This window comes from Ictidomys tridecemlineatus, chromosome 14 (genome assembly GCF_052094955.1).
Source record: "Ictidomys tridecemlineatus isolate mIctTri1 chromosome 14, mIctTri1.hap1, whole genome shotgun sequence".
NCBI lineage: Eukaryota > Metazoa > Chordata > Mammalia > Rodentia > Sciuridae > Ictidomys > Ictidomys tridecemlineatus.
In genome coordinates this window covers 1,981,032-1,994,890 of record NC_135490.1, presented here as the reverse complement: position 1 = coordinate 1,994,890, position 13,859 = coordinate 1,981,032, and the positions used below count along the sequence as shown (strand labels likewise).

Here is a 13,859-nt window from a genome sequence, read left to right as displayed (position 1 = left end):
ACCCACACACACACTCACTCACACACACTTATATGCACTCACTCTCTCAGGCACACACCCACACACTAACACACACACACACTCACACATACACTCACACACACACATTCACACACACACTCACACACACATACTCACACATACACACACTCTACTCAGGGCTCTTCACATGGCTCACTCATTAGTAACAAGGTGCATTTCTACTTCTCCTGAGGAAGCTGCTCAGCTGAGCAGTCCTAAGGAGGCGAGTTGGATTCTGGCCTGCGGCCTGCTGGGGTCATCTGGCTGAGCTATCTCACAGGGTGGGGAATAGCACAGACCTGAGGGCGTGGGACAGCCCTCGTCTTCCAACCGTCTCTTCTTTCTTCTGTGCATTTGCCTGCCTCTCAACTTCTTTTGACCAAATGTATTTGCTAAAATTTAGAAAAAAAATATTGTTCATTGGCAGCTGTTCAGCCAAGAGCAAGATTTGGTATTTACAAACATTGACGGAAATGTTTTAAGGTTAAAGAGTTCCCTTGTCTCGGTTGTGCACAGCAGAGGATGTTAGATGGCCAAGACCACTGCAGAGGACTGTCCCAGCTGGGCTCCTCAGGTGTGACCTGTACAGACCAGGGCCCCGAGCAGGAATCCAGTCGTTCCTTCTAAACCGAGCTGGGGGTCCCCTTCTCTTCTGCCGCCACCTATCCAGCCTCTTCCTGAAGTCATCCGTGTTCTGCTTCCTGTCCTTCCTCTTCCTGGCTAAGCTGAATACAGGCCAGGTTTCTCTAACTTAGAGACCATGAGCTCTGGCCCAGCCTGTTTCATGCTGACCACAGAAGTGAGGGTGTCGTCAGCCGGAGCACCTGGACCTCACTCTGGTCTCCCCGTGTGACAGTGACCATCCTAACGTCCTGAGCCCTCGTCGTCCCCCTGGAAGAGCACTGGAATAGCCACGGTCACCTGTGGGGTCCTAGAGAGGAGCTGGCCAGCTGGGTCTTGGGTCTGAGAGGGGCCATTTTTGTTCTTTTGCTCCTCCTTAGAACACCTTCCCGCGAAGGAGGGTCTTCTCCTGTGTGGCTCCCAGTTTCACTCCATGCTGCTGGGTTCCCGTGCACTCTTCCTTGACCTTCTCTTCTAACCCCCCACCGATCCGTGGTGTGGTGACCCTGGTTCCCTGGACACAGGGAAGACATGTTTCCCTGAGATCCCCTTCGCATCTGCACTCGGGCAGGACAGGCCATTCTAGGGACCATTATAGGTTTGATGGAAAACAGGAGTGAAGTTCTCAGCTGTGGGAAGCAGGAGGGGCTGGGCTCAGCCCAGGGCAGCTGCTACCCAGCAGGGGAGAGGCCCTGTCCCTGATCCCCAGCACGGCATTAGGGAAAAAGCTAACTGATGACCACTGCTGCCCAGCACAGGAGAGGCCCTGACCCTGATCTCCAGCACAGCGTTAGGGAGAAAAGCAGAGAAGCTATTCCCAGCAAACCTTCCCGTGTGAGCTGTACTGGCCTCAGCTGAGATTTTACTGCCTACCTTCATAACCGGATCACATGGATGTGTGCAATGACCACTGTCTTTAAAGTGCTAATATACTTTTTAAACAAATTGAAATGTTTTGGACACCGCAGTAAGTTTCCAAATGTCTCAGCACCATAGCAAGTTTCTCTCTTGATTTCAACTTTCTTCCAAACTTTAGCCATAGTTTATTTCATGCCCAGATCAACATGATACCAGAGTTGTTGGTTATCTGGACAATCTTTGGGTATGTTGGGCTAGGCCAGGATGTTGTTGAATTTTGAGTTACAGTAGAGTTCATCAGACTGGGTTTCTTATAAATATTTAAATATTACTAATCTGCTTTGTTTACATAATGCAACTGAAAATGACCACCTGTTGAGATAATAAATCTCTTGTACAAAGGTGTGTTCACCAATTAGCTTAAAAGGAACTTTTAAAGTTTGTTGCATATTTCTTTCAGCGGATGTTGGCTTCTCCCTTGACAGAGCTTTATGTATAATTTATGTATGATTCCACCTGGAGTTTATGGCTGTAATAACTATGATGGCAACCAGAAGAAGTCATGCTGTGAGCGTGTGTGCTAATCACTGTCCTCAGGACTGTACCTGTGTGCCTCTGTGCAGCATGCCGGCCACATTCACAGACCACAGTGGGTTGACCCAGGGACATTAATCGACCCAGGATACAGATCACACAGCCACAGGTGGGAGAGGTGAACCAAGTACATGTTCCCCTCCAGTGAGTTAGTGTGTCACAGAAAAGCACAATCACAGTCGCTGTTGATAAACATGAATTTTATGAGTTTGTAAACTGTCAATAATTTGCCTGTTTTTGCATAGGTGCACACATCCAATTTCTGAATTTCTCTACTGAAGCGAATCATGACTACCTGGAAATTCAAAATGGACCTTACCACACCAGCCCAATGATTGGGCAGTTCAGTGGCACAGATCTGCCCTTGGCATTGCTGAGCACAACGCACGAGACCCTCATCCGCTTTTATAGTGACCATTCACAAAACCGGCAAGGGTTTAAACTCACTTACCAAGGTAAGGAACCCAAAATACATATGTGTGAATATGCTTTTACATTTAAATTGAATTTTAGTGTAAGTCTCCCTGACTGGTTAGACTGGCACAGCCAGGTCAGCCTTCATGTTGGGTTCTAATGGAGGTAGAACCATGTTTGTCATCGGGCTAAGGACACACGGCATCCAGGAAGAGCAGGCAGGAGCAGCTCCAGAGGGGCTCCCACACCCCCCTCTCACACCCCCCCACACACCCCCTCCCCCTCACCCCTTCCCACACCCCCTCCCCACACACACCCCCTCCCACACCCCCTCCTCCCCACACCCCCTCCTACACCCCCTCCCCCCACACCCCCTCTCACACCCCCCTCCCACCCTGTGCCTCTCCTGCCTTCCCAGCCACAGAGCCTCTCTCCACTTGTGTCCCTGTGGGACCTGGAGTCCTCTGGCATGTGGGTCAGGCCACAGTGGCACTGGAGCTGGCAGTGTCCCCTACACATGCCAACATGTGATGCTGAGGTGGCCACAGGCACTGCTCGGGTCAGGGTGAGATCACGCAGGAGAGAGGAAGCAGAGCCTGGACTCTGCCCTCCGTTCAGCATCCTAACGTGGAACCTCCCATGTTATCAAAGCATTTTGACACGTGAAAAAGTTCAGCATTTTCATTTCATGTGAAGTAATTTATCTGGCCTTTCCTTGGGGGTTGTTAGATCAAATGAAACTGGAAATGTCAAATGCAGCCTATCTTCCTTTTCCATGTGGCTTACCGTCCTGGACTTTACACACCGACCTCGGAACAGCTTTAATGTCTAATTGCGGAAGGAGGCTGGGTTCCGTGTCCAAGTGTAGACCTCATTCTCCCCACACTGTGGCATAGGCTGGTCTCCTGGGGAGGGAACAGAGGCTCCCCGGGGACCTGCCGGGCTTCAGCAGACCCCACAGGCCACGCACTAGTCGTCACTGCTCCCAGCTTGTTTTGTCACTCTCCTTGGCAGATGTGTCACTTCTTACTGGAAAGGCATTTGCACACATCCACGTGCACACACACATTCACACATATGCACACACTCACATTTCAAACACATACAAGGCACACGTGCACACACCCACACTCATGCACATGCAAACCTGCCCATGTGTGCACACATGTACACACGCACATATGTGTGCACACATGTGCATGCACACACATGCACACAGCCACATATGCACATGGACAACCTCAGAGAGAAAGCAACTTGCCCTCACAAAGTGGCTGTGGTCCACCTGCACGGGCACCCGTTTTGATTTTCCTCTTCTGGGAAGGATGAGTGCTCCTGCTCCCGCTGCAGGTGGCCTGGGCCTGCATGTGTCACCTGCCTTCCAAGGCCCTGGGTGTGGCCTCTCCTGCCACATTACAGCATGTCTCTCCAGATCTTTGCCAACAGTGCTCCAAGTATATGCAGACTGTTCTCTCTCTCTCTCTCTCTCTCTCTCTCTCTCTCTCTCTCTCTCTCACACACACACACACACACACACACACACCCCACAAGTGCACCTGATCAGGAAGAGGCCGTGAGGTGCTGTGGCAGCAGCCTTTCTCCTGGCTGCGCCCTGGGCTTGTTGTCCACCCGTCAAACTTACCTATGCCCACCTAAAATCCATGTGTAAGTCGCACACACTGTCCTAGTGAGACTCAGCCACCCTCAAAACACAAACAGAAAGACTCCAGCAAGTCCAGGGTTCCAGGAGCTGCAGACGCCACGCCCTGATAGCAGCATGGACGGCCGCTCTGGCGTGCTCTCCTCAAGCTAAGGTCCCGGCCCTGCCCTGCCTTGTGGTGGGGCCTGCTTGACTTGGTTGACATATTTTCACAGTTTGGTGGAGACATCAAATCTCATTTTCTTCTGCTGCAGCTGCCTTGTTGAATTTGTGTTAAAGGGATCTTGTGGTCATTTCTAGTGTGGTATGGGCCCTGAGTGTGGCCCTCCTCATTTCCAAAGCACCTAAAACTCTGATTAGGAGTCTCCTCCTCATGAAGTTGAGGCAAAGGGGCAGGGGAGGGGCAGAGTGAATACCAATGAAAATATTTTTAAAAATTTGAAAGTAGAAATTTAAAGTCCTCCCATATGGCACTGATATGTAAATGTCTTGTGGCTTAAATCATTGCCCCTTCAGGCAGCATTTTGTATTTTAAAACAAGTCTTTAGAAACATTAATCTAAAAATTTCCATCTTGAAAGGGAGCAGCCCCTTGCTAGAGAACCCCCTGAGACCGCGCCTGCCCCTGGCAAGAAGCATCTTGGCTTGGATGGCGTCTGTGTGAAGGGTCTCCTAGGACCCTCATTTCCTGGGCCTTTCTTGATGGCCCAGGATCTTGGCCCTGGTCCCTGCCTGGCAGGCGATGGGGTGGAGCAGACCTGATACTGGGGGTGCTCGTCTGCAGCCCAGCAGCCCCGTCTGGCCATGAGCAGCAGGCTCTTCCTGCACCTAGGGCTGTTGCACCTCCAGTGTCAGGTGCACAGTCAGGCAAGACTTGGGGACAGGGCTGAGCCTCCCAGTTCCATTCACAGGCCTGTGTTTTAGGAGCTTGCTCGCTGACCACGCTCGCTGACAGGAAAGCTGGAAGTGAGTCGCTTCTGGTTTTGCAGCCCAGACACATCTCCCCAGCCGCCCAGCAGGCTCTGTTCCAGAAGAGGGGGCCCAGTGCAGGATGAGTGGGAGGGCTGCCCTAGTCACCCCACACTCCTGCCCTCCAAGGTTCACATGTGAATAATCTCACTCTGAGAGAACTCAGCTGAAGCACTCGTAACAGTTCAGATTTCTGGCTTCAATTGAAAATCAGCTTAGGACATTGCAAACCTTTCCTAGAGAAGGTCTGCAGGCCACTTACGTGATGCACACAGTCAGTGATTCAGACTGGGGGAGGGCACCAGGAGGTCCAGAAATGACCACCTCCCAGATTCCCAAGTGAATTACAACTCCAACAGAGAGCACCTGGAAGAGGCTTTGGATCACTTCTTTTTTTAAAAAAAATTATTTATTTACTTAATTTGTTACACATGAGAGCAGAACGCATTTCAATTCCTAGGACCACACAGAGCAGTTTCTCCTGTCTCTGGTGGTTCACAGCACAGCGTCCCACCCTCCGTGACTTCATGCATGTGCTTTGGGTAGATGAATCACTTCTTTAAAAACCCCTGTTCCTGCTCATGGGCGGACTCACAGCCTCTGGGACGGAGTTCCCTATGCTTCTCTTTTACTGGCAAAACAATTAAGCTTTCTTCCCTTTTTCTTAAAATTGTGTCCTCCTTACTGTGGTAACAGGTGGGAATGAGGGGTCCTCCGTGTGAACGCACCTCTCCTTCCTGTTGTTTTCACTTCTCCCCACGTCTCCTCAGTTCCTACTGAAGTCGGTTCTGTTAAAGTAAAGCATTTCTCTGGCCAAGGTGGCGCACAACTGTCATCCTAATGGTGTGGGAGGCTGAGGCAGGAGGATAGTGAGTTCAAAGCCAGCCTCAGCAGATCAGCAAGACCCTAAGAAACTTGGTAAGGCCCAGTTTGAAAATTTAAAAAAAAAAGGACTGGGGATGTGGCCCTGAGTTCAATCCCTGGTACCCAAAACTAAATAAAGTAATTAATTAATTAATTACGTTTTATTAATAGCACTTTATTCCTGATCATCATATTAAACTAGATTATCACAGGTAAATCTCATTTCTAATTAACATCTTAAAATCTGAGCCAATAAGAAAAGTATAACAATTATATATTTCAAACTATTAGCTACCATTTAATTGGTCTATTTCTATTGACAGTAAACAATTTTGAGAAGTCATTTCCATTCGGAATATTTCTAATTCTATATTCAACATTCCTCTTTTCTTCCCTTATCAATACCACAAAAACTCAAATACGTATTCCCTTTCTAGTACAATTTGCCATGTAGTTTTCAAACTTGCTTATCTCAAATAATTTCTAAACTGCATAGTTAAAAGGAATGTGAAGAATTTTGTTGGTTTTCTCTTGATGTGTTCGAGGTAGCTATGTAAACGTAATTCCAAAAGCTACTGGTTATTTTAACTTGAAAGAGTTAAAATAGTAGTTTGCAAACAAATTCCACCAAAAATATACATGTAGAAATTGCCTAGATCAAAGGTCCACTGCAGTGGGTTCCTGTTTTAGAAATTGCCTAGGTTTAGCCCTAGGACATAGGTGAGGTGCCATAAGGCCACCTACATCCCTTCCCTCTTGCTTCATGAGCATCTGGAAGTTTCTAGCCTGCACCTGCAGTGGGGCCCCCTGGGGTCAGCTCAGGCCCTCTCCAGAGTCAGCTACCTGTCTGCCGAGCTCCTGGATGTCCTGTGGCCTTTGGACATGTGGATCTGTGAGTCCCCATGGAAGATAAGCACCTTCTGATTGATACCCAACTCTGAGCGCTCCGAGTACAAAAATCGCTTAAAAACATCTTTGTTACAAATGAGAGTTATAAGTGAGAGATATAAAATCAATTAAATAAAAAACAAGAACATAAATTTGGGGTGTTCCAATTTCTGGTAGACTATTATATCTAACAGAGAGTAATTAGATCGTTTACTAGTATCTGTTATTTTATAAAATGTGTAGCCTGGGAAAGTGACAGCTCTGATTTGTAGGTCACATAGACATTTCCAGCTTCCACTTAAGATTCATCGGCTACGGTCCTAATTAACAACCCACAGTATGATGCATGGATCAGGCAGCTGCTGCCTGCCATTCACAGATGATTCTTGTCATTCTCAATGATGTCTGGGCCATGCACCATATTCTTCAGCCTTGTCATTTATTTATGAACGTGTAAAGGTCAAAAACGTTTTTGACACAGCTGTCTTGAAGTTAAATGACTTGTAAGGAACTTTGTTAAGTTTGTGAAGTTCACGTGCCCCTTCCCAACTCAAGAGCTGCAAAACAGATGACCACGGAAGTGCTTCCCAGCTGAATGGACGGTGGTCCAAGGAGCAGCAGATAGTGAAGGATGACTACAGGTCTCACTGTCACCTTGACACTCAAGATTTAAACCCCTGACGTGAATATGGCCGAGATTGATGGGTGCAAATACCAAGTTATTTTCCCAGATCCACATGAAGGACTCCTTTTGGGAGTTAAATTCTGCATGCTATTTTGTTTCATGGCTCTAGCATGGCTGATTGGAACTTAGACTTGAAAATACTTGGGAAGGTTTGATACACTAACAGTTTTGGTCTCATTTCCTTTGTGTTTGGTGGTTCTGTCTTTGGACATATTGAGTCTCTGTGTCTGTTTTTCTCCCTGCTTTATAAAGCACTTACAGCCTGGGGATGCAACTGTCCAGTGCTGACAGTCTTAAAGGTGATTTTAAGTACTTTAGCCATAGAAAGTAAAAAAAAAAAAAATCTTTGCTTTCCAGAGGTCTACTCTTTTCATCCTGCTTTTGATAGATATGTGCCAGACATATGTCATTTTTAGAAGACAATAGGTTATGGTAAATCTGATATTCATCACTACAGTCCCAAAGCTGTGGGTTCTGTGTGAATCAGGTTTATGGGAAGTGGGCTGTTGAATGGACACCAATTTTCCCTTCAGGAGCAGCAACCAAACCACCTTTATGTAGAGTGGGCAGCTGGGGACTTGGTTCTGATTACAAGCTCACAACTCTCCCTTAGAGCACGTCATCGTAGCCATTGCGAATGGCAGGAGTGGGGATACTGTACCTGTGAGATATCCTACGGGCAGCCGGTCGTGACGCAGATGCCATCAAGAAAAGAAGGAGCACTCCTGAGTAACTAGGAGAGCAGCCTACAGCTGTGATGAAGAGCCTCATGGGCGGGAAGCTGGAAGCAGCCTGCATGCTCCACCTCAACCTGGTTGTTGACATGACGGTGCAAGGCCTGGGCCTTCTGATCTGGGTTCACATACCCCGACAGTGAAGTTAATCACCCCACAAACTGCACAAGGAGATAGGAGACTGTGCGTATTCATTTGCCTACAACTGTGTTCTGCAGATGTCTGTGCCGAACCCCACTGCGTGCTGTGGATGCATACCAGCAATGCCCATCACCAGCTCCCGGTTCACTTTGTGTGGTCACTAATGTCTGTGGGGCACCTCCATGGCACCGCTAAATCATGAGCAAAGTTTTCCACTGAAGATCCTATTATACTTAATGTAGTTTTGAGAAATGAGTTTGGAGCTATGGAAAAGAAAGATACTGGGTTTCAAAGAGGAAGCTCCTTGGAGCTGTTGAAGTGCTGGAGACACCCAGGAACCTCGATATGTGAAGCAAGCAGCTGGTGCTGGTAGGCCAGCCCCTGTCCCAGGCAGGAACATTGCTGAAGGTCGGAGCCCAGCCTGGACTCTCCGCACCGTCTGAGTGCGCTGGTCTGCAGAGCAGTCTCAGCCATACGCACTGGGCCTCTCTCTAGGACATGTGGCCCTGCTGCAGGAACAGCCTCCGGTGGCCTTCCGAGGTGCGCTGGGTCAGGGTGTCGGGGAAGCAGCACAGCAGGGGAACAGAGATATGGGGGGGCTGGGTGCATGCGTCAGGGCAAGCGAGACAGACCTGCACTTGGCCCTACACTCTGGCGTCCTGCACACACTCACTAGCAGGTTCTCTGGGCGTCTGGTCTTTCAAGTACCATGTGAGAGCTCCAACTAACCGTGCTGAGGGCCGGCCCTCTAGTCATCACCTCTGCAGGAGACCCTTACGGAGGGCGCTGGGCAGCTGACTCAGTAGTCCTGTGTGCAACCCAGCTTTGCCAAAAGCAGCACTGGAACACCCACTTGGCAATTAGACCCTTGTTATAAACGGTATTTCAAGATGGCAAACCACACGTGTGCACATATGGGTAAACACATTCATTCTCTGGTTGCCAATTTGTCTTTGGTCTCCATATTGATTCCCAGAGCCACTCATCCAAAGAAAGCTCCGGGTTAGCAAGTCGCTCGGCATCAGCAGCTGCCCCTGCTTCGTGGTACAGTGGGCCATGCCTACTGACTCCTGTGTGCTCTCCAGCTGCTCGTCAGCTGGGGTCAGACGTGGTGACACTGCGCGTATGATAACCATTAAAACCTAGGGGCACTGAAAGGTGGGCCTGCCGGCTACAGGTGGGATCCACCCATTGCATGCTGCTGTCAGCCACACATCTCAGGACGCTGGGCGTCTAGAGAACTCACAATTCCTGTGCGTGTGTGGACACAGGGGCTCCTGGATTCTGACATGCTCATGGCCTGAGGCCCATCATGAGCTGGAAATGCACTCAGTGCCCCTTGTCTGTGCGGCACCAGGGTCCAGCACAAGCCCCCTGGAGCATGATGACCAGAGGCCCTTGGCCAGGCTCACGGCTGCCACCAGCATCAGGAGAGGATCCTGCCGCACATCACTAGTCCAGGAGAAGATGGAATGAGAGCCAGAGTGTGGCAGAACTTCCACACCATTGCCAAGTCAAAAGCCTGGAGCTGCACGTGGCAGCTTGGGGCCCTGTGTGTGTGCGCGTGTGCCCGCGCAAGACTGAGCAGAGTGACTGTGTGGCACCTGAGTCCATACATCATAATCTGCTGAGACATTTGGATTACTCTAGTGTAAATAAGTCTGCAATCAACATGTTTAAACATTCAGCGTTTCTTCTGTGAAGGTTCCCAGAGCAGCGATCCCTGTGAATGTCATTACTTCCTAGGCTGAGCCTTAAACCCAGTTTTCCTGCAGCATTGTTCACTCTGCTTTTGTAGAGGGTCCCTGATCATGTGGCCATCAGTGAGTCATCCAGATGACCTAATATCATTGTATATGGTTATTTTAACGAAAAAACATGCCCTTTTAGAAGTTCACGAAATGTAGAAAATGTAGAAATGGTGGTGAAACTTCACGTCTCTCTAGGACTCCGCATTTGGCAGGTGTTGAGGAAGCCCCGCTCTGCTGACTGGCAAGAGCCCCCGTCCTGCACACCCTGACTATCCCGGCAGACATCTGGCCATGGTGGTACACCTTGGGTTATCCCGACTCGTCCGTGAACTCAGCCAGTTCCTGCTCTGCACCCTCTAGTTGTGTTGTGTTCTAAGACTCTGTGTGGACCTCCACCAGCTCCTCCGGCCCTGCGAGCTGCCTGCTCCCTTTGTCCCCTCACTCCTGTCCCTCCCCTCCACTTCAGGCAGTTAAAGCAGAAAGTCCAAAATCCAGAAAGCCCCCAGCAGGCCCTGTAGAGAGAATGATCTCTCAGTGTGCGTTCACAGATTTCAGATAACCCATCCTCTTCCAGGTGCCCATGGCTAAACTGTCCACCTCCAGGGTTGAAATTTTCTTCCAGGCCATTCCCTAGGGCCAGCTCTCTGGGGTCACTGCATCTTTGGTCACTGCTCTGTTTGCCATCAGTCCTATAGAGTCACCAGTCCTTTCTGTTTCACTGGGTCCCGGGGGTCCTGGGTAGCTGGCCTGAGGGTGGTGCACTGTGAGGAGCGAGTCCCCACCCAGTTCTCTGTGGGTGTGCTCCAGCTGCAGGGCTCTCTAGCCACAGGGTCACCTCAGGAGTTGCACCCACTCCGCGCACTAGCTAACTCTTACCCATGGGCAGAACTTAGCGGCATGGGCTGCACACGGCAGGTGTGCTCTGGTCCACTGGCCCCGATCCCAAGGAGCACCAAGTTAATGACCAAGCATGGTGAACTCCGAATCGTAAAATTGTGCCCAGAGCCACTACCACCTTCGTGATTCCACAGTCTTATTTTTACTTTTTAGAAAAATTAAAGAAAATGGAATGAATTTCCCTATTTATGTGTAATAAGTAAAGTTAGGCCAGACGATGCGACTAGAGTTCACGTTTCTGGATGAAAGCACTAGATCATAGTGGTCCTATGGGAAGTATATGGCCCCAGTGCCAATTCGTGCCAATTTAATAATGATGTGGTTTTCAGAAAAAGGAAAGAGAAGGTTTATTGATTTACTAGAAAAGGAGAAACACAGGGACTCCTGCCTGAGGCTGTGAGTCTGACCATCAGGGAAAACCCAGCTGTTAAAGAGCGACTCAAAGGCTTCCTTAAAGAAGGGGTCCCATGTCACCCAAGAAGGGGTCCCATGTCACCCTGATGGTGTGTTGGGATTTCCTGGTCACTTCTAGGTCCTCTGGGAGACGTCTTCTTCCTGTGGAGCACAGATAACTCAGGATAATCTTGTTCCCTGCACTCAGGTTGCGGGGAGGAGAGGGAGAAGAGGAAAAGAAAATCAGGTCCTTTAAAAAAGGCCTCAGAGAACTTTGGAGTGTGGCGGGGAGGGGCCTGGGGGTAGGAAAGACGGTGGAAGGAGAAGGACTTCATTACCCTGGGGACACATGCGATGGCACAAATGGTGGGACTCTGCATCCTGCACAACCAGAGAAAGGAAAAGTCGTGCTCCATTTGCATACAATGAACCGAAATGCATTCTGATGTCATGTGTAACTAATTAGAACAAATAAATAAAAGAAATGTTAAATGATTTATCTAAAATTTATGTAGTGAGCCTCTAAGAGGTCTTGCTGCAAGGCATGTCTTTCCCATGGAGCTCTACTCCTGCCTTCTGCTGTTCCCACAAAGGGCAACGTGCTCACTCACAGCGGAACCTCTCTTCCTTCCAAGAGTAGCAAGTTCAGGGAGCCACGTTCCATGAAATAGGAGAGTCTAAGTTTAAATATGGATCTCATTCACTAGAAATATAGAGTTCATCTGGGAAACAAGATACATATGTGCTTTCTATTGTTAAATTATCTGCTTTTTCTCATATAGAAAATAAAGCCATATATTGTCCTGAAAAAAAAAAGGCTCAGAGCCACTGAGGGCTATGATCACAAGGTAAACCACTCTTACCTATTTCTCTGTTAAATTACAAAGAAAAAGAAAAAGAAAAGGCTTTGGGCCCATGATAACTCAGTATTCTTTATAGGCAGTTTTTATCATCATTTATATTACTTTTCAAATTAAATTGTACTTTCTTTCCAAGGTAAATATTGTCAGTTTTATTTTTTGGTATATGCTATCTTTCTTCTAAAGCACACAGTAAGTACTCATTAAATGTGGGTGGTTATAACTCCACTACTGCTGATAATTATTCTTTAATTTATCCAGGATGGCAACTGACTCCTTGGAAAGACATTTCTTAGAGCCTGTGTCGGGAAAGTCCACCTCAGAAGCTGTGTGCAGCCACTCTGGTGCTCGGAAAGCCTGACTCACCTCTTGCCCTCTGTTTGCCTTTCAGCCTATGAACTGCAGAACTGCCCGGACCCACCGCCCTTCCAGAACGGGTACATGACCAACTCGGATTACAGTGTGGGGCAGTCCATATCGTTTGAGTGCTACCCAGGGTATGTCCTCCTGGGCCACCCCGTCCTCACCTGTCAGCACGGCATCAACAGAAACTGGAACCACCCCTTCCCGCGATGTGACGGTGGGTCCGTCGTCCTTCTCGGGGCAGTTTGACTTCTCATGGTTGTAGCAGTGCAGCAAATATTAGTGCAGCAATTCATCCATTTATTCAGCAAATATTTATTGAGAATCTCCTGTGTGACACTCGCACCACTTAGTAGTTTAGGAACATATCACCAAATATTAAAATGTTAAAAACCCAAATAGGCCCTGGTCTCCAGGGAACTCTAAGGATGACAAGTGAATAAACAATCCTACTGCAACCCCAGGCCGAGGAGCGGGTGGAGAGGAGGTGCAGAAGAAGAGAGGGAGCACAGCACTGAGCACAGTGTGAGATCAGAGGGGAGAAGGGTGGCTGTGGATTTCATCTGAGGTCTGTCTTCTCGTATCGCACATCACATTTGTGTCTGGTGACACCAAGTCCGTTTTGCAGTGGGCCCTGATGGGCAAATAGTGCTTTGTGGAGACAGAGAACCCTGAAGGTACAAGCAGGCTCGGAGCAGGAGCCCCACAGTGCTTGGCCGTGGGGACTCCAGGGAGGTGCTGTCAGGATCCTGCAGAGGTGGAGCGTGACACCGGCTCACTGGACACCCCCTCCTCTGTGCTGGGTCCTTTCTCACAGATTCCCTATAGCCTCCAATTTTTTATCACTTAGTCGTTTTTTCAATACCAAGGTGAAATGAATTGAGGAGGTACAGCATTTAGGCGGAATGATGTGTAACGGAAAATCTCCTGGAAACCCATTGTTCTAGCCTTATAAACACAGCACCTTTGAACAAAGAAATAAAGGAGTGGCCAGCCCTGTGCAGCTTTGAAATGCTGAGCACTTCACCCCTGGTGAAAGGGAGAGACTATCCAGGTTTGGATTTCTACTGAAGAAGCAAAGCAAGCAAGTCATGTAGACCTTAAAAGTCACAAATTTTACCTATATTTTCCATTAAAAGACAATTAT

At 48.6% G+C, this 13,859-nt stretch overlaps 1 protein-coding gene across 2 annotated transcripts in view; it reads left to right on the top strand.

The window, feature by feature from the left end:
* Nucleotides 1-13,859, top strand: part of Csmd1 (CUB and Sushi multiple domains 1) — a 1,629,066-nt gene that overhangs the window by 1,487,818 nt on the left and 127,389 nt on the right. For both annotated transcript variants that reach the window (XM_040292009.2, XM_040292008.2), the window contains exons 41-42: nucleotides 2,340-2,549; nucleotides 12,741-12,929. In XM_040292009.2, coding sequence (XP_040147943.1) covers nucleotides 2,340-2,549; nucleotides 12,741-12,929 — 399 coding nt within the window. The remainder of the gene's footprint in view (nucleotides 1-2,339; nucleotides 2,550-12,740; nucleotides 12,930-13,859) is intronic.